This window comes from Cherax quadricarinatus, chromosome 80 (genome assembly GCF_038502225.1).
Source record: "Cherax quadricarinatus isolate ZL_2023a chromosome 80, ASM3850222v1, whole genome shotgun sequence".
Classification (NCBI taxonomy): domain Eukaryota; kingdom Metazoa; phylum Arthropoda; class Malacostraca; order Decapoda; family Parastacidae; genus Cherax; species Cherax quadricarinatus.
The window spans coordinates 12,311,203-12,332,041 of NC_091371.1; the positions used below are offsets into that span (position 1 = coordinate 12,311,203).

The 20,839-nt window shown below is 41.6% G+C and overlaps 1 protein-coding gene across 1 annotated transcript in view; it reads right to left on the reverse strand.

Moving 5' to 3' along the window:
* Positions 1-16,799, reverse strand: part of LOC128702441 (serine-rich adhesin for platelets) — a 405,069-nt gene extending 388,270 nt beyond the window's left edge. The window contains exons 1-2 of the mRNA XM_070102124.1: positions 15,864-16,799; positions 1,350-1,567 (exon numbers count right to left, since the gene is read on the reverse strand). Of these exons, the coding sequence (XP_069958225.1) occupies positions 1,350-1,567; positions 15,864-16,597 (952 nt within the window). The 5' untranslated portion in view covers positions 16,598-16,799. The remainder of the gene's footprint in view (positions 1-1,349; positions 1,568-15,863) is intronic.
* Positions 16,800-20,839: the final 4,040 nt, after the last annotated feature.

Below are 20,839 nucleotides of genomic sequence, written 5' to 3' on the forward strand. Positions count from 1 at the left end.
AGCCACGCAAATTCGATATTATCTTCACCCGGTAAGTTTACCATGATTCCCCTATGCACTGCACTGCTCCTCGCCCCAACACTATCCAATGCACCTACAAGTCGCTACAATGTCACATATTCTGTTCGACAATCGATAGTACAAACAGAAATGCTAAACTTGTAAAATTTAATACTTGACATTTTCACCCACTAGTCACTCTTAACAACCAGTACGTGAAGTCAGATGTTAAAGTTCAGACATGGTAGATACACACCTTCAGCAACAGCCCCACACTTCATTCTGAGTAACTCAACGAATTCTGATGCCATGAGAGATGATATGGATGTCTACCATTCTATTACTTCCGAACCTTCTTCAGTGATTTCGTCCAATGACAAGAGGAAACATGAGCGACGTAGAAAATTAGCAGCGCGTCAAGGCTAATTTGCAAAAATGAAAAAAAAAATCATATAAGTTATCAAGCAAATATTACGTGTTACTAAAACATTTTATATCCCAGAACTGAACCTCTTAGATCATAACACCAGTGACAACAACTCTCTCTTCCAGTGACCACTAATGCATCGAGCTGAGCCTCCTAGGCCACATCATCAGCAGCAAAAACTATCTCCAATGACTAGGGTACACCACAGGAATAAAGGTTACATCTTTTAATGTTATCAATGAGTGTCGCTCCCTCTCGGTACAACTTCCACCCGCTCAGCCTTTCCGGATACTCCACTATCACTCCCACACTGCTACTTGCAGACCTTAACGCAAAACAAACTCACCCTTAAGTCATTTAAACTCTAACTATTCCCTTGTATTTGGTACAATCTATAGTCTAATTCTAATATTTTTAAATAAATACACATTTACATTCCTCTTTCAAATTATCCACCATTTATTACTGATCTCTATTTACCATTTAGAAATTGACAAATCTTCAACAGGAGTTAATATTATTATTTATCTCATTAATTTATAGGTGTCAGTTCCTTCTGACTGGGCCTTTGAATTACTCTTGAGCTTCAGGATGTCTGGAAAGCTAGTCACCTGGAGCTGCAAGCGGACAGATTATAATATAGGGAATTTAATCTAAAGAATTGCATCGAATCTTATTCCCTCCTATTTCCCAAACTTGTAGGATCCCAACGGGCTTGTAATACATTATGAAAGTCATATAATCAGAAACATTGCTCCATATTGCCAATCCTTCTTGATGTTGGAATACTTCAAGGTGGAGAACTGAAACCCACGTGATTTAACGTCCAAATGTATGCAACCTGCACATTCAAAGCTGACTTCCAACAAAATAACATCACAGACAACACAGTGCAGATATAATTTACAGATGGAACACTAACCCTTGTCGAGAAGTCTGAACTTGCGGTGGACGACCCTAGAGGAAGAGGGCTGGAAGCGGTGGTGGGCGTGGTGATGTGCGGGCGTGTCAGAGGTGGTGGAGTGCTCTGTGAGGGTGTCAGACTCCCCAAGACTGCTGCGTCGCCGCTGGTGACGGTAGATGGAGAGCAGCAGATCGTCCACAAGGGACCGCTTCCGCTGTCTGCTGCCCCGCCTACTGCTGCAGAAGGAATATATAGTTTGTAAATAATTATTTATGGATGATGAATCCTGCAGCGAGAAGGCTGGAGGCAGGGAGATGTCATGTCTGAGGGCAATGTGTGGTGTGAATATAATGCAGAGAATTCGTAGTTTGGAAGTTAGGAGGAGGTGCGGGATTACCAAAACTGTTGTCCAGAGGGCTGAGGAAGGGTTGTTGAGGTGGTTCGGACATGTAGAGAGAATGGAGCGAAACAGAATGACTTCAAGAGTGTATCAGTCTGTAGTGGAAGGAAGGCGGGGTAGGGGTCGGCCTAGGAAAGGTTGGAGGGAGGGGGTAAAGGAGGTTTTGTGTGCGAGGGTCTTGGACTTCCAGCAGGCATGCGTGAGCGTGTTTGATAGGAGTGAATGGAGACAAATGGTTTTTAATACTTGACGTGCTGTTGGAGTGTGAGCAAAGTAACATTTATGAAGGGATTCAGGGAAACCGGCAGGCCGGACTTGAGTCCTGGAGATGGGAAGTACAGTGCCTGCACTCTGAAGGAGGGGTGTTAATGTTGCAGTTTAAAAACTGTAGTGTAAAGCACCCTTCTGGCAAGACAGTGATGGAGTGAATGATGGTGAAAGTTTTTCTTTTTCGGGTCACCCTGCCTTGGTGGGAATCGGCCAGTGTGTTAATAAAATAATAATAAAAAATAATTATAAATAATATAGATAATGTTTGTAAATAATTTCTGCCGTTTGTGAATTGTTGCGTGTGTGTGTGTGTGTGTGTGTGTGTGTGTGTGTGTGTGTGTGTGTGTGTGTGTGTGTGTGTGTGTGTGTGCGCGCGCGCGCCTTTCACAACTAACTCACTACGACAAAACTTATCATAGAAAGACTGCCCAACAACTACTCAGGTCTAAAAATATACACAGGAACTTAATGTAGAATACATGAGACCTTATTTTAGGCACAGCTGGATTAAAGATAAGCTAAGTATATGCGATGATATAAAACAAGAGCAATTGCTCGGTTCTGACAAAGATTTAAGCCCACGACTAGAGAAAATAATGAAAGGAGCAGGAAAAAAATCTGAGAAACCATCAGATTTTCTCTGAAAAGACTGTGATAATAATATAACTTGATAACCCAGCAACCACAATAATGGTGACGCTAACTACGACGCTTCAGATGGAGTGCGTGTCTGGTACGTACACACTCCACCACGTAACACCATCCTCGTACCACCACCACTGATTTGAATGTATCCTTTTCATGCAGATACTGATGTACGCACAGCTCAGGGCTGAGAAACGTTTAGCCACGAGTGACTTATTGTAGCGAAACGCTTCCTCAATAAATATCTTTCAACTGCATGTGACATTGCGAACTCACAGTACTACCAAACCTGTTTCCCAGCCCGGTGACTGGTTATTTTCATCCATGTCGATCCTTCAAGTGCTCTTGATCGAAGGAACTGGGGCTATCCTACCCTTTCTCGAATTAAACCTGATTACCTCCATTCATCTGGAGCTGCACGACCCCTACGGTTTTAGCGCTTTCCCAAGAATATAATGACCATTCCCTCCCCACACACACACACATACATCTGCCCACCCAGAAGTAAAAGTAGGTGCTACGTGCTACCTATGTGTCAGTCAACTGGTGTGGGCCACATCCAGGAAGAAACCGCTGTGGAAATGTGCCAAGACACTCTTAGTCCGGCTGGATGTCATCTGATTGACAGTGTTGGTAGACTCCAGTCCGGCTGGATGTCATCTGAATGACAGTGCTGACAGATACCAGTCCTGCTGGATGAGATCTGAATGACAGTGCTGACAGATACCAGTCCTGCTGGATGAGATCTGAATGACAGTGCTGACAGATACCAGTCCTGCTGGATGTACTCGTGTGTTAAACGCTTCCGTACACTGTAATACATTTACTAATTTTAATTAAATAAAATGTCCGTTGATATTTCTAGGAGTTGCTACCCCTAAGAAATTGTTGAAATTTCATGAAAATTTTGATATTCGTTTTTCTTAGCTAGGTCAATTTTGATTGGGTAAGGTTAGGCTATAGAGTGTTAAGATTGGTGGTTTACGGCTGGCCACGACTTACGAAATCGTAATAATATAACTGCAAACAAATCACATAAACTCAAGCCCCATGTTCTGTAATTTCTAGGCCTCATGGTTACTGGCATGATCAGACAAGCTATTGGTGCCAGCAGCACGCAGTCCAACATAAGCATCACATCATGGCTCATCAGGAACCATCTGCAGGAACCAGTCTAGTTCAACTTTCAGTTGGCAACTCGATCGCCTCACACATCGCCCGTGGTTCTAGTTTGCAGCAGCATTACTATGTAGTCTATCATCGTCGTACTGGTATAACTTGTTTACAAGTTTATTGTTTGCCAGCCTTGCAGTTTCACAGCAAAACTGTGACAGGAATACTGACTCAAGAATCTGCACTCTCATACCACATGCTAACTCTCCTCTGTCTTTCACAGACAAGACTGAGTGTGTATTTGGCAGACACAACCACACACATAAACACGATGTCATGTACATTCCAGCTAGTTCACATCACTGAATCTCACCAGACTGATGAGCCCTGCCATAAGGCCAACGGCACCACTGAACTGGCCATTACAAAACCCCATCTTTGTTTGTCTGTCTGCTTTGTCTGTTTCTGTCTGCACTCTCCTCCACCAGTGCACCATTATGACGCCTGTACACAGGGACGGGTCTCGGGGTACCATAATATACATTAATTAGCCTCCCCCTTAGTTACCGTCGCCCCGAGACTCCCCAGGTAAGCCCTGCCAATTAAGAAAGATTTCCCCAGAGAAGTTTTAATTTTAATAACAACATGTGTATTTACCATAATTAAAAAACTGAATAAGACTGATGGAGTGTATTACTCCGGGTAAAATTACTTTCCAAGTAGAGGATGGGGTGCTTGAAGATTTCGTCGATTAAACGCTGTTAAAAATGACCCGACCAGAACAGGGGAGGAAAAGTAATCGATTATTTTTAAACCTTGAACTTTCGGCGAAGGTCATAAGTGCCCTTTAAGGTGCGGGAAGAAGCTCTAATGCCGGTGAGAGTTCTTGATCCAAGGAATTAGAACTACCCCTCTCCTCCACTTGATCAAACAGGATTACAACCACCAAACACAGCGGTGTAATTACGCAGTTTGGCAGAGGACGGCAGGAACCAGGAGACACATAAGCACACTGTTATAGTGTGACTGTAAATGGTCCAAGTCGGACCGAAACATCGTCGTAAGCTCCTCTCTCCTATGTGAGGGTTATTTGTGTGAAGTCGCTTTCATCATTTGACAAGTAGAAGCAGAAGGATAAAACTACCCAGATTAACCCTGAGGGTTTTAATAAACCAAGAAAGCCAGTGTAGTTAATTTCCATTGGGGTCCTTTAGTCCTCTTCCCCAGGATGCGACCCACAACAAGTCGGGTAAACCAGGGCAACAGGTGTAAGGAAACATACCCAGCCTCGCCACCTGCACCAGGATCGAACCCAAGTCCTTTGCTTGTGAGTCGATGGGGCGACCACTAACCTACGGGCCGCCAGACAAGAGGAATTAGGTGCTGAGGTAGTGGAAACAAACTCCATACATAGCTTCGAGATACAATGGAGCCCAAGAGGCTAGGAACCAATGGAGCCAGTTAATTGAAGGATAAGGGGCGGGTCCTGGAACTGGATCTCGACCCCTTCTCCAGACAGCTCTGTGATTATGGAGTATACTTTTTACTCCGTGATCTGTATGTCAAAGAAATGGCTACACCTCATCTTTAATTATTTACATATTCACAAAACGAAAAACATTTAAATATGTCATGTTTTAATTAAAAACTTACATATCCATACAGCAGGCACGCACGCACTCACAACAACAACACACACACACACACACACACACACACACACACACACACATATATATATATATATATAGGATAGCAGATGAATAGGATAGCAGATGAACAAGGAGGCTTTAGGAAAGGTAGGGGGTGTGTGGACCAGGTGTTTACAGTGAAACATATAAGTGAACAGTATTTAGATAAGGCTAAAGAGGTCTTTGTGGCATTTATGGATTTGGAAAAGGCGTATGACAGGGTGGATAGGGGGGCAATGTGGCAGATGTTGCAAGTGTATGGTGTAGGAGGTAGGTTACTGAAAGCAGTGAAGAGTTTTTACGAGGATAGTGAGGCTCAAGTTAGAGTATGTAGGAAAGAGGGAAATTTTTTCCCAGTAAAAGTAGGCCTTAGACAAGGATGTGTGATGTCACCGTGGTTGTTTAATATATTTATAGATGGGGTTGTAAGAGAAGTAAATGCGAGGGTCTTGGCAAGAGGCGTGGAGTTAAAAGATAAAGAATCACACACAAAGTGGGAGTTGTCACAGCTGCTCTTTGCCGATGACACTGTGCTCTTGGGAGATTCTGAAGAGAAGTTGCAGAGATTGGTGGATGAATTTGGTAGGGTGTGCAAAAGAAGAAAATTAAAGGTGAATACAGGAAAGAGTAAGGTTATGAGGATAACAAAAAGATTAGGTGATGAAAGATTGAATATCAGATTGGAGGGAGAGAGTATGGAGGAGGTGAACGTATTCAGATATTTGGGAGTGGACGTGTCAGCGGATGGGTCTATGAAAGATGAGGTGAATCATAGAATTGATGAGGGAAAAAGAGTGAGTGGTGCACTTAGGAGTCTGTGGAGACAAAGAACTTTGTCCTTGGAGGCAAAGAGGGGAATGTATGAGAGTATAGTTTTACCAACGCTCTTATATGGGTGTGAAGCGTGGGTGATGAATGTTGCAGCGAGGAGAAGGCTGGAGGCAGTGGAGATGTCATGTCTGAGGGCAATGTGTGGTGTGAATATAATGCAGAGAATTCGTAGTTTGGAAGTTAGGAGGAGGTGCGGGATTACCAAAACTGTTGTCCAGAGGGCTGAGGAAGGGTTGTTGAGGTGGTTCGGACATGTAGAGAGAATGGAGCGAAACAGAATGACTTCAAGAGTGTATCAGTCTGTAGTGGAAGGAAGGCGGGGTAGGGGTCGGCCTAGGAAGGGTTGGAGGGAGGGGGTAAAGGAGGTTTTGTGTGCGAGGGGCTTGGACTTCCAGCAGGCATGCGTGAGCGTGTTTGATAGGAGTGAATGGAGACAAATGGTTTTTAATACTTGACGTGCTGTTGGAGTGTGAGCAAAGTAACATTTATGAAGGGATTCAGGGAAACCGGCAGGCCGGACTTGAGTCCTGGAGATGGGAAGTACAGTGCCTGCACTCTGAAGGAGGGGTGTTAATGTTGCAGTTTAAAAACTGTAGTGTAAAGCACCCTTCTGGCAAGACAGTGATGGAGTGAATGATGGTGAAAGTTTTTCTTTTTCGGGCCACCCTGCCTTGGTGGGAATCGGCCGGTGTGATAATAAAAAAAAAAAAAAAAAATATATATATATATATATATATATATATATATATATATATATATATATATATTAGATAGGAGCGGATGGAAGCATATGGTTTTTAGGACTTGACGTACTGTTGGAGTGTAAGGTAACATTTATGAAGGGATTTAAGGAAACCGGCAGACCGGACTTGAATCCTGGAGATGGGAAGTACAGTGTCTGCACTCTGAAGGAGGGGTGTTAATGTTGCAGTTTTATAACTGTAGTGTAAGCACGCCTCTGGCAAGACAGTGATGGAGTGAATGATGATGAAAGTTTTTCTTTTTCGAGCCATCCAACCTTGGTGAGAGACGGCCGATGTGTTAATAATAAATATATATAGATATCACTTTTAATATTAGTTAATATTACGCAGTGTGAATGTTATTAAAATGAAAAAGCTAAGTCTCTTAATCTGTATTTACATTCCGTTAAATTTTATCTACAGCGCAACTTTTCAAAAATTTGTCTGTTGCTCTTGCCTTTATCATTATTATTATTATTATTATTATTATTATTATTATTATTATTATTAGTCTGAGCTTCAGACAGTGCCTTCTTTTGTCAAAAAATACTTATGTAATATACAGCTCCTGGAAATACTAAGGAAAATAGATTCTGGATGCACCTGACAGGGTTTTCCAGATGATGGCGCTGTGGCCGAGGCTTCACAATAGAATAAACTTGCTCACCCTTCCTCCCCGGGCCTAATTACCAGGAATTAACTAGTAAATATTCCGCTGTCGTTATTTTGGCTGCAGCGTGTTTCAATAAAAGTTTTAATTCCTAATCCTGTGCAAGATATTTTTTTTACAGTTTTGGTTCATTATTAGAGGTCAATTTTATGATGTGATATACCACGTTTGGTATATATGTAGCAAGGAGTTAGTTCATGTCTACAGGCTACCTGGAGTTTACCTGGAGAGTTCCGGGGGTCAACGCCCCCGCGGCCCGGTCTGTGACTACATGATGACTTCACGTCAGTAAGAGCGGTATGTGAACTGTGAATTCTTGTTAAACAGTGAAGTGTGCAAGTTTTCCTTTGGCTGTAAGTTGTATTGGAGGTGCTCGTGTATGGCAGGACAGTTCATGTACTCACTTATTTGTGGTTGCAGGGGCAGATACGTAGCTCCTGGCCCCGCCTCTTCACTGTATGTGATTGTGTGTTTGTGTGTGGGTATGTTTTACTCATAAAACACTAAATTTGCCTCACTACTTACCCAGACTGAGACTAAAGAACAGCTACCTAACATCTGTGTCTTTACTAATGAGAGACACAATGCGCGGGTTACAGCATTTGTGAAAACGTTACGTCCGCCATGGACTTTATCAATTTAATGTTGACGAAAAGTCATCAAAAATAAAATGCCATAACCTACATTGTGTCTTATTTACGTCCTGTCGATATACTCTATCAATTTATTGCTATCTGTGTCTTTAGCTTACATCTGTGTCCCTTTGTCTCTGGTCCTCGTAATGCATTACGTTGTAATTCCTCGTTCCGGGATTAGTCTGTCTGTAAGCCTTTTCGAGTTTATCTACATGACGTGAATCAAAGTAAAAATATAAGCTTAAATTTACAGTAGGGGAAATAATGATGATTACTGTTCCTGGAGCGAAGATGGTACCTAAACTATAGAAAGAAAAATGCAGTGTAATGTTAGTCTTTTATTTACGACGTTACACCTACAAAGTGGTCATTATCAAGAGTCGCATTATACCGTATGTGTCTCAATTTCCAATGAGGACAGACAACAGATCGGTTCGTTACAAAAAGTCTGATTAAATGATACAAAATAATAAACATAATAATCCACAAGGGAAAGCCCAGCCAAGAGTTGGTTACTGCTGGACTTCAAGATGACGATGACAAGTGTATATATACCGAGAGGTTTATATCACAGCGCATATACACCGGTATATACCTCAGCGTGTGTATACATCTCACTATAGAACTATATTTCAGTGTATATATCTCACTACAGAACTGTATATTTCTGTATATGCGCAGATGTATATATATATCTCACTGCAAACACACTGAAAGGGATATGCATATCGGTGCATTTACACTGACAGATGTTTATGCCTAAGCTGAGAGTACAATTTAACCTAGGTTTCAAGGTTAAATTGTACTCTCAGCGAGTCTAAACCTAACAAACTGTGACTCTGGTGTCTTAATGCTGGTGATTCTACGAATTGAAATATGCCTCCTCTTCCTCGGATTAAATCTGATCACCTCTCATTCTTCAGGCGCTGAATGATCCCTACGAGTTTAGATTCCTCGTGAATATGATGTTATAATAATAATAATAATAATAATAATAATAATAATAATAATAATAATAATAATAATAATAATAATAATAATAAACTTAGGGAGATAATTTCTGTAACCCAGGGAAAACTCAATTTAATTAACACTGGTCAATTATACCCGTGGAAGCAAGCATAAATTTTTCATTTACTTTTATTGACATAAAACGTGAGCTCCTCGAAGTGGCTTTTTTCAATGAAAGACAAATATGACCTTATTACTATTAAAGGTCATTAAGCATGAGAGAGAGAGAGAGAGAGAGAGAGAGAGAGAGAGAGAGAGAGAGAGAGAGAGAGAGAGAGAGAAAGAGCATAATGATGTCAACGAGATAAAATCAGTTGATCAAATGAAAATGCTGGCCCACAAGTGGCTCCAACTTCATCCTGTTCCCTACTTGTATGTCTCATAACAATAAAAATGCTTTCAAATGAGCTGATGTAGGCAACAGCTCTTAGCTTGCCAATAAAGTTAGGAATCCTTAACCTGTAAATAGCTTGTCAATAAAGCTAGGGATCCTTAACCTTGTCAAACCCTGTGTCAAAAAAAAAAAAAAAGAGAGAGAGGGAGAGAACCACAAAAATTCTTTCTGAATATTAACCATAGAGTATTTTTCACACCAACTAAAGCCGCTAAGTACTTCCAAATTATTTATATATTATTATTATTATTTTAAAAGTGATTGTTCAGTAGATAACATTCTACATTAATAAGTTTTCTGACTCATGCTGTGTAATTATCAAAGTGACAAACACACACTGTACATGATTACAAAACAGTCCGTGTCTTTGGTCTCATTGTGGCCTGAATTACCCTACATATTTTTCGCCCATAAAAGAAGTTAAAAATATTGTGCATAGCTCTCCAGCCCACGAAAGTAAACGCAATTCCGAAGTGCTTTTCCGCAAGCGCATACAACAAAATAAAGTGCATCTACTTGATAGAACATATAAATGGAATATAGCCATGAAGATCTCTTACGAGGGAACAGACAATGGGAACTGTTGCCCTTGTATTAACTGTATTGGGGGCAGTATGCCAACAAGAGAAATTTCCAGTGTATATATATATATATATATAGGAGATGTGTAGATCAAGTGTTTACATTGAAGCATATATGTGAACAGTATTTAGATAAAGGTAGGGAAGTTTTTATTGCATTTATGAATTTAAAAAAGGCATATCATAGAGTGGATAGGGGAGCAATGTGGCAGATGTTGCAAGTATATGGAATAGGTGGTAAGTTACTAAATGCTGGAAAGAGTTTTTATGAGGATAGTGAGGCTCATGTTAGGGTGTGTAGAAGAGAGGGAGACTACTTCCCGGTAAAAGTAGGTCTTACACAGGAATGTGTAATGTCACCATGGTTGTTTAATATATTTATAGATGGGGTTGTAAAAGAAGTAAATGCTAGGGTGTTCGGGAGAGGGGTGGGATTAAATTATGGGGAATTAAATACAAAATGGTAATTGATACAGTTGCTTTTTGCTGATGATACTGTGCTTATGGGAGATTCTAAAGAAAAATTGCAAAGGTTAGTGGATGAGTTTGGGAATGTGTGTAAAGGTAGAAAGTTGAAAGTGAACATAGAAAAGAGTAAGGTGATGAGGGTATCAAATGAGTTAGATAAAGAAAAATTGGATATTAAATTGGGGAGGAGAAGTATGGAAGAAGTGAATGTTTTCAGATACTTGGGAGTTGACGTGTCGGCGGATGGATTTATGAGGGATGAGGTTAATCATAGAATTGATGAGGGAAAAAAGGTGAGTGGTGCATTGAGGTATATGTGGAGACAAAAAAGTTATCTATGGAGGCAAAGAAGGGAATGTATGAAAGTATAGTAGTACCAACACTATCATATGGGTGTGAAGCTTGGGTTGTGAATGCAGCAGCGAGGAGGCGGTTGGAGGCAGTGGAGATGTCCTGTCTAAGGGCAATTTGTGGTGTAAATATTATGCAGAAAATTCGGAGTGTGGAAATTAGGAGAAGGTGTGGAGTTAATAAAAGTATTAGTAAGAGGGCTGAAGAGGGGTTGTTGAGGTGGTTTGGTCATTTAGAGGGAATGGATCAAAGTAGAATGACATGGAGAGCGTATAAATCTGTAGGGGAAGGAAGGCGGGGTAGGGGTCGTCCTCGAAAAGGTTGGAAGGAAGGGGTAAGGGAGGTTTTGTGGGCGAGGGGCTTGGACTTCCAGCAGGCGTGCATGAGCGTGTTCGATAGGAGTGAATGGAGACGAATGGTATTTGGGACCTGACGATCTGTTGGAGTGTGAGCAGGGTAATATTTTGTGAAGGGATTCAGGGAAACCGGTTATTTTTGTATAGCCGGACTCGAGTCCTGGAAATGGAAAGTACACACACACACACACACACACACACACACACACACACACGCACACACACATAATATATATATATATATATATATATATATATATATATATATATTATATATATATATATATATATATATATATATAAATATATATATATATGTATGTATCTATCTATCTATCTATCTAGGGAAGGGTGCATTAAGATCAAGAGAATTCATTTACCAGGCCCAAATGAGGATTATTTATTATTATTATTATTATTATTATTATTATTATATATTAGGATTGTCTAGAAATAATTAACGCAGAATGAGCACTTACATTCGCTTTTAAAACGCGTGCAGGTTGTCAGCTTATCAGTTGGGTCACAGCTGCAACATACAACACCTGTGGAGGGGGTGAATCCTCACACACACTCATCGTTACCATCATCATTTTTACATAGGTACCCTCTCTACACTAAGTATTTTTTAATAAAGCAAACCATACCACGGGACGAGATACAAACCGCGATCAGAGTCATAAAACAAAATGAAAATCAACTAAATTCAATACATCCCGCAACGACAAACTAATGGGAATAATTACTGGCTACAAGCAAAGCTCCAATAAAAAAAAAACAAGCTAACATGTGAGAATATGCGTAAAACAAGAATACATAGTTTCTCTGCCACGAAGCCATCAATAACAACGAGGTACATGACAATAACACTGGGACCAGCAGGGAGGGAACACCTGTTGACGACACAGCAACAGCGCTCAATACACAGTTCTTGGTTAAAAAGGGATCAGGTGAAATGTTCAAGCGGCTGTGTATTGTTTCTGGTTGCAGAGTGTGTGTGAGACAGTTACAGTGGTGTGTGATAGATATAGAGGTATGTGAGATAGTTGCAGTGGTGTGTGAGAAGCTTCCAGTGGTGTGAGAGTTACAGTGATGTAAGACAGTGGTAGTGGTGTGTGAGAAAGATATAGCAGTGTGTGAGAGTTACAGTGGCGTGAGATACAGTGATGTGAGATAGTTACAATGGTGTGAGATAGTTATAGTGGTGTGAAAGTTACAGTAGTGTGTGAAAGTAACAGTAGTGTGTGTGAGACAGTTACAGTGGTGTGTAAGACTGTTACAGTAGTGTGTGAGAAAGACATCGCGGTGTGTGGGATATTTACCGCGGTGCGGAATAGATATGGTGGTTTATGCTTAATTTTTATTACGGCGAGTGTGCGATGAATGTAGGGTGTACGGGGTAGATATCAGGTAATACGGGGATTATACGGGTGGGAGCTTTGGTGGTGTGTCTAGTACAGATATGTAAATACATGTGTATGTAATTGGCATTATGGTGTATATGGAATGCGTATGCTAGTGTGAAGGACAGTAGGAATACTGACACACCATCACAACAACATAGTTACACGGGGACAATAAATTAACTCGAGACAAGTTTAGTTTGGCTTTGTTCCACGTTATTTGAAACAGATCACCAGTTTCAAATAACATGCTGAACAGATATAACAGACTACAGCTACAGATGACAGTCAACCACTTCATGTATAACAAAAGTTTCTCTTTTAGCATTATGGCACTGACATACATTTGGAATTAACAAACTCTATGGAGATGTGAATCATCACTAATGAATCACCGTCCCCGTACAAAAACCAGGTGAGCTACATAAATTTACACCAATCTCTTTTACCCCCTGCTTCTGCAAGATGGAGAAAATGGTCTTTAATTCAAATCTGCAGAAATAATTAACGCAAATACACTTCCGGGGTCAGGTTGTCACACTCGGAAGGAGTTTCGAGCCTCCCCGTTTCATACTATTACAAAATATATACACATATCGACCCAAACCCACATGTTTACATAAAAGATTCCATTTCCTACAAACCAAAAAGAAAAAAAACGGTAATGTCTAAACACATACGATAAAACAGTGAATCTACTCGGCATAGACAAGAGAAACATAAGATACAATGATCCCAGTAACTAACTAGTAACAAGAGACATCAACCAATAGTCGAGATACCTGGAGTTTACCTGGAGAGAGTTCCGGGGGTCAACGCCCCCGCGGCCCGGTCTGTGACCAGGCCTCCTGGTGGATCAGAGTCTGATCAACCAGGCTGTTGCTGCTGGCTGCACGCAAACCAACGTACGAGCCACAGCCCGGCTGATCAGGAACTGACTTTAGGTGCTTGTCCAGTGCCAGCTTGAAGACTGCCAGGGGTCTGTTGGTAATCCCCCTTATGTGTGCTGGGAGGCAGTTGAACAGTCTCGGGCCCCTGACACTTATTGTATGGTCTCTTAACGTGCTAGTGACACCCCTGCTTTTCATTGGGGGGATGGTGCATCGTCTGCCAAGTCTTTTGCTTTCGTAGTGAGTGATTTTCGTGTGCAAGTTCGGTACTAGTCCCTCTAGGATTTTCCAGGTGTATATAATCATGTATCTCTCCCTCCTGCGTTCCAGGGAATACAGGTTTAGGAACCTCAAGCGCTCCCAATAATTGAGGTGTTTTATCTCCGTTATGCGCGCCGTGAAAGTTCTCTGTACATTTTCTAGGTCGGCAATTTCACCTGCCTTGAAAGGTGCTGTTAGTGTGCAGCAATATTCCAGCCTAGATAGAACAAGTGACCTGAAGAGTGTCATCATGGGCTTGGCCTCCCTAGTTTTGAAGGTTCTCATTATCCATCCTGTCATTTTTCTAGCAGATGCGATTGATACAATGTTATGGTCCTTGAAGGCGAGATCCTCCGACATGATCACTCCCAGGTCTTTGACGTTGGTGTTTCGCTCTATTTTGTGGCCAGAATTTGTTTTGTACTCTGATGATTTAATTTCCTCGTGTTTACCATATCTGAGTAATTGAAATTTTTCATCGTTGAACTTCATATTGTTTTCTGCAGCCCACTGAAAGATTTGGTTGATGTTCGCCTGGAGCTTTGCAGTGTCTGCAATGGAAGACACTGTCATGCAGATTCGGGTGTCATCTGCAAAGGAAGACACGGTGCTGTGGCTGACATCCTTGTCTATGTCGGATATGAGGATGAGGAACAAAATGGGAGCGAGTACTGTGCCTTGTGGAACAGAGCTTTTCACCGTAGCTGCCTCGGACTTTACTCTGTTGACGACTACTCTCTGTGTTCTGTTAGTGAGGAAATTATAGATCCATCGACCGACTTTTCCTGTTATTCCTTTAGCACGCATTTTGTGCGCTATTACGCCATGGTCACACTTGTCGAAGGCTTTTGCAAAGTCTGGATATATTACATCTGCATTCTTTTTGTCTTCTAGTGCATTTAGGACCTTGTCGTAGTGATCCAATAGTTGAGACAGACAGGAGCGACCTGTTCTAAACCCATGTTGCCCTGGGTTGTGTAACTGATGGGTTTCTAGATGGGTGGTGATCTTGCTTCTTAGGACCCTTTCAAAGATTTTTATGATATGGGATGTTAGTGCTATTGGTCTGTAGTTCTTTGCTGTTGCTTTACTGCCCCCTTTGTGGAGTGGGGCTATGTCTGTTGTTTTTAGTAACTGTGGGACGACCCCCGTGTCCATGCTCCCTCTCCATAGGATGGAAAAGGCTCGTGATAGGGGCTTCTTGCAGTTCTTGATGAACACAGAGTTCCATGAGTCTGGCCCTGGGGTAGAGTGCATGGGCATGTCATTTATCGCCTGTTCGAAGTCATTTGGCGTCAGGATAACATCGGATAGGCTTGTGTTAATCAAATTTTGTGGCTCTCTCATAACTCTCTCATAACTCGTGCACATTCAAATTCAAATTTTGATTTCTTTGCAAAGTTTACAATGTGTGACTGACATGTTATAAGGAGTACATTTCCATGCATAATTACAATACTGATTTGATAAGTGCAAAGAATATCATGGCGAGGTATTTTGGGCAGACTAAATCTAACCTCTAAGCAAACTGCACATATCCTGAACTTCCTGTGTGGTGGAATATAAGAAATAATAAAATAATAATAATTATAATTATATAATAATTACATAAAAACAATAAACATTTACCCATTATATTATAGGGACGCGCTAAATTTAACGGTCATACCTTACCCAGAAATGGGAGGTAATCAAATTTGATCCCCGGCAGCGGATGGTAACTCGGATTCCTTGGATCGCGATCCCTTCATCAGCATCACGGTACCTCCGATGAAGGATTATCCCAAATGAAGGTTAGCTTATGCTATCCCCTACTTGCCTGTCACTATTATGTCTGCTCCTGTCGCTGGTAGCAGTGGCAGTGTCGGAGTCACCATAGGCGGTGTCGTCGGCAGCATTCATGAGGCTGGAGAAGGAACAATAGGCAGTAGGTGAGGCTGAAGAGTGAGGTGAGGCCTGGGGGTTCACCTGTACCTGGTAGGAACAGTTCTGCCTTCGTCTGTGCCTGCTGGAGCCTCCCTCCAAGACATACCCCTGGTGACCTAGCTGCCCTAACATGGGATCCCTGTGACCTAGGATGTCTTCGTTATGGTCACAGTATATCTCGAATGGAGGGAGGTTGACCTGTTCACAAGTACCACTTGAGAGGTCTTCTTTCCTCACAAGTGCGACTTCACTTAATTCCTTTCTTCTGTTAGTGATCTTACGCGCGATATGTTTTAAATTTTGCCTAACCTTACTCTTCCCGCAAGAGGCGGCATCTTTATCATAGCACTCACCACTGGCACTTTTCAGATCACCAACATTTTCAAGACTAATATCGCAAAATTCGTCATCCCAGGCGCGCGACGTGGTAGTGATGAGCACCATCTTAGCTGGGATATCTGACACTAGATGAGATGTCTGCCGAAGACGACGAGGACGAGGCACGAAAAATGTATCGTCAGAATCTGAGAGGTCATCAGCGAGCGCTGTATTACGGTTACGAGGCGTGATAGGTGTCAGGCCACACACTGGCAGTGAACTAGAAGGGAAGCTTGTGAGTGACGCCATGACGGAGGGTCATGCGGGCACTCACTCCCTCACCAGGTGTTTCATTCCTACATCTGGGGAAATTTCCCGCAGTACTACTTTACAATTTTCTTGGGAAAATATCTACGGTAAGGACATGTCACTGTACCGAATGTGAAAATAATTTTATATAAGAGAATTTGTGTACTACCCAGCTGAAATGCGCAAGTATAAATCGAGTAATGATGAAAATGGGCAGCGCGCATGCTGGTGTTATCTTTGCCTTATCTTGCAATTGGGTAACAATTCTAAATTATTTTTTTATATTGTATGAATCAAGTAATCACAGTCATAATATATGCCACTGCTTAGGGAAAGCTATACCTAGATGCTATAATGTATACCTTCCATGCAGTCATTATATATATATATATATATTTCCGTATGTATGTACTCCCTCTCCTACCAGCGGGGATATTTCCCGTCCACAGATGATACGGGTTGACAGCAGATGTTGGGGCCACTCAGTGAGCCTCGCACACAATGACACCCCCGGCTACTATGAACACGTTCACTCACACAACTTCTTGGCATTCTTATAGATGCACGGTAGTTTTTACCATCGTGTAAGTCCATAACTTATTAAGAATAGAGGTATGTGGGAGGGAGAAGCTGCAGTTAAGCAGCAAACATCAAGTCTGCCACGTTGTATGGGGAGTTGAGTGAGTCATGCAGGCAAGTTCGCACCATTCTCGATATTGCCTGATCATAAATGCGAATAATTACGAAAATAATAATCGTCTAGAATGCGGTACACTCTGAATGGATGCTGTTCTCTCTCATGAACATGTAATAGCATAAAAATAGAGCGCTAAAGCAGTAGGTCCTGCCCATGTTATATACCTGCTGCCCGCTCGTCCCCCTCAAGGTTAGGTTAGTTAAGGTTGCCAGGAAACAGGACAAGTAATTGAACCTGCCTCCCATTCCCTTAGGTGCTGCATGACTCCTACGGGTCTAGCGCTTTCTCCTAAATACAATAATAGGGAGGTGCCTTGATGCAAAATAACCCCTTTCCATAAATATAATTGGTTGCATATCCTTCCCAAGCGCTGTGCGACCCCTATAGGTTTAACCCTACCAATGAATGTAATAATAATGGAGCACCAAAATCAGTATTTGCCCAAAATGTAATACAACAATAATCTTTAAATACGTGTACAACGTATACAGATCTAGCTGACATCAATGTCATGCTACATGTATATAGAAAGTCCCTGGTTATGGACAGCATTTCGGGTAAATTAGGTTAATTTTATCCCCAGGATGTGACTCACGCCAGTCGACTAACACCCAGGTACCTATTTACTCCTAGGTGTACTAGAGACAGCACTCGTATCGGAGATCGAACCACAGACCTCACTGTGTGAGCTAAGTGTGCTATGGGCTTCCTAATTATTCTGTATAGTGTAGCTCAGTCGTTAGAAATAAAGAATCTTAATCCCTTCTATTAGGTTAGGTTAGGTAAGGTTTGTCAGGAAACAGGACAAGTGTTTCCTGACGCAGGTCTTAGTCAGATGATGACCCGCCTTTGGAACTTTGGTCATCTGACCGAGGCCTTCCGCTGGCTTACCGGTCCACCCCTGTAATAATTATGGTCATTTATAATGTGAGACCTTTACCCACTCTACCTGAGGTATCTCAGCGAGTGAGCACGTCTCCTGTGTATCCCAGTGCTTAACAGAATAGGGAATAGCATATGGAGGTACAAATAAAAATGGGAACTATGGCTATAGTTTACTTAATATTATAAAAGGGCTAGAATATAACATATACTGATGGACATTTACATAATATAACAATTGACCTATGAGACTTATTACCAGGGAGAAGGGAAGATGTTATCAGTAACACGGACTAGTACTCTTAATTCACCGACCAGCTGACCCGAGATTCCCAATGCGTGGTCCACTACACACGCGGCTGTCCAGAGCTCTCGCTCCCCGGACCTGTCACCAACAACCCTCCTTGCTCTGCTGTTCCCTGGGCTTATATCGTAGTCAAAGTACCCCCTCCACAATGGGGTATGTACCACGTGTTACGACCTGACGCCGAGGTCTGACGCCGTCAAGAACAAAAGACCTCAGACGTGGGCGTAACTACCCGACATTTAATAAGGCAGGTGTGACCATATAATTAGGTCTCCCTAGAGACTTCACAAGCCCATCTGAACTGCATCACAATAACCATGTATTATATATCCCTTCTACATCAAGTAAAAATGTGAATTTATCCGAGTGGACAATAAGACACGATGTGTGATTTATGTTTTTTTTTGAACATTAAAATGGTATAAAATACCGACAGGTTGTTAGGTAAGACACATATGCAACAGTTAGGTATCTTTATTATGAAACGTTTCGCCTACACAGTAGGCTTCTTCAGTCAAGTACAGAAAAGTTGATAGAAGCAGAAGATACTTGAAGACGATGTAATCAGTCCATCACCCTTAAAGTTTTGAGGTGGTCAGTCCCTCAGTCTGGAGAAGAGCATTGTTCCATAGTATGAAACAATACTATGGAACAATGCTCTTCTCCAGACTGAGGGACTGACCACCTCAAAACTTTAAGGGTGATGGACTGATTACATCGTCTTCAAGTATCTTCTGCTTCTATCATGTTTTTTTTTTATTTAATACACAGGCTGTCTCCCACGAGGTGCAGTGACCCAAAGAGAGGAAATACAATCAATCATATGCTTTTTTCCAGAAGTTTGCTGATATCACAATTCAGAACATCCTTATGCATCCCTCAGAGCGCAGGCACTGTACTCCCGTTTCCCCAAAGTCCTCGATAAATGTTACCTTGCTCTTCTGCTTATTGGCTCTATAATGCAGTACTGTATTTAGCGTTGGTTCTTGCTTTAATTCAATACCCCTGTAACTTGTTCAACTATCAAAACTTTGAGGCCCAGTTCCGGACCCATTTTGTACCTTTGTAATCTTTTGACTACCACCCACTGGATGGATAAGTGGTGCATAATGAAGATATTAAACTAAAAAAATAACTCCTGCTTCATATTTACAGTATAGTATAAAGCATTCTGGATAAATCACAGAACGGGTGGGATTCAAACCCCACTCGTTCTATAATTTGTTTGTAAATCTTGTTATTACGATTTCGTGAGTCATTCTGGGCAGCCAGTTCTTAAGAATTGTGCAGTGATAGTGCTGCTTTCTTGTTCTATATACTGTATTGTATATTGCACAGTCTGATTGCATGTGAATAATAATAATAATAATAATAATAATAATAATAATTAAATAATTAATAATAATAGTAATAATAATCATATAAAACACTAAACCTGAAAGTCATACAGCATTGCATTATTATAATCAAGAGGGAAGCATTAAACCCGTAGGATTATACAGCGCCTATGGCACTGGACAAGCACCTAAAGTCGGTTCCTGACCAGCCGGGCTGTGGCTCGTACGTTGGTTTGCGTGCAGCCAGCAGTAACAGCCTGGTTGATCAGGCTCTGATCCACCAGGAGGCCTGGTCACAGACCGGGCCGCGGGGGCGTTGACCCCCGGAACTTTCTCCAGGTAAACTCCAGATGTGAAAGGTAATCAGGCTTAATTCAGGGAACTGGAGCACAGATCTAATTCCCTAGATCAAGAGCCCCTCACCAGCATCAAGGAACCTTCCTTGAGGGGCAGTGCTGAATTGAATGTGAAAACAGTCCTGAGACTATTTCTCTTAATTTTGTCAGAATGGCGATTGTTTATTATATTCACAAAAAAACATTAAACTCATATAAGACTTTTTTTTACAACGAAGGTTATTTCCCACTAGATTAAGGTGACTCAAAGGAGGAAAAACATTCAGAAGTGTAACATTTCCATGTATATTACCTTGCTCATGTCAGTCATGGTCATTCATTGGTACATGGCAGACATTTTAGATTTTGCCACCGAAGTGGCTAGTTTATTGTGCACATCATATCCATCCTGTGGACGGTAGTGCAAGAGCATATAGATACACAGAAGGCCTAGGCACTAGGCCCTGCTGATGGAAATGCTCAACATTTATGATTATTATTATGCTAATCAAAACTAAGTGCTAAACCCACAAGGGTCATACAGCACTGCTAAATATGTATGAATTATTCAATGAACCATGTTGTGGAGGCTCAATCCTCAGTCAACTATGCATGAAGTGAATACACTAACTAGTATAGTTTTCTATGAGATAACGAAATGAGAAGTCGTAGTGTTGTGGAAGG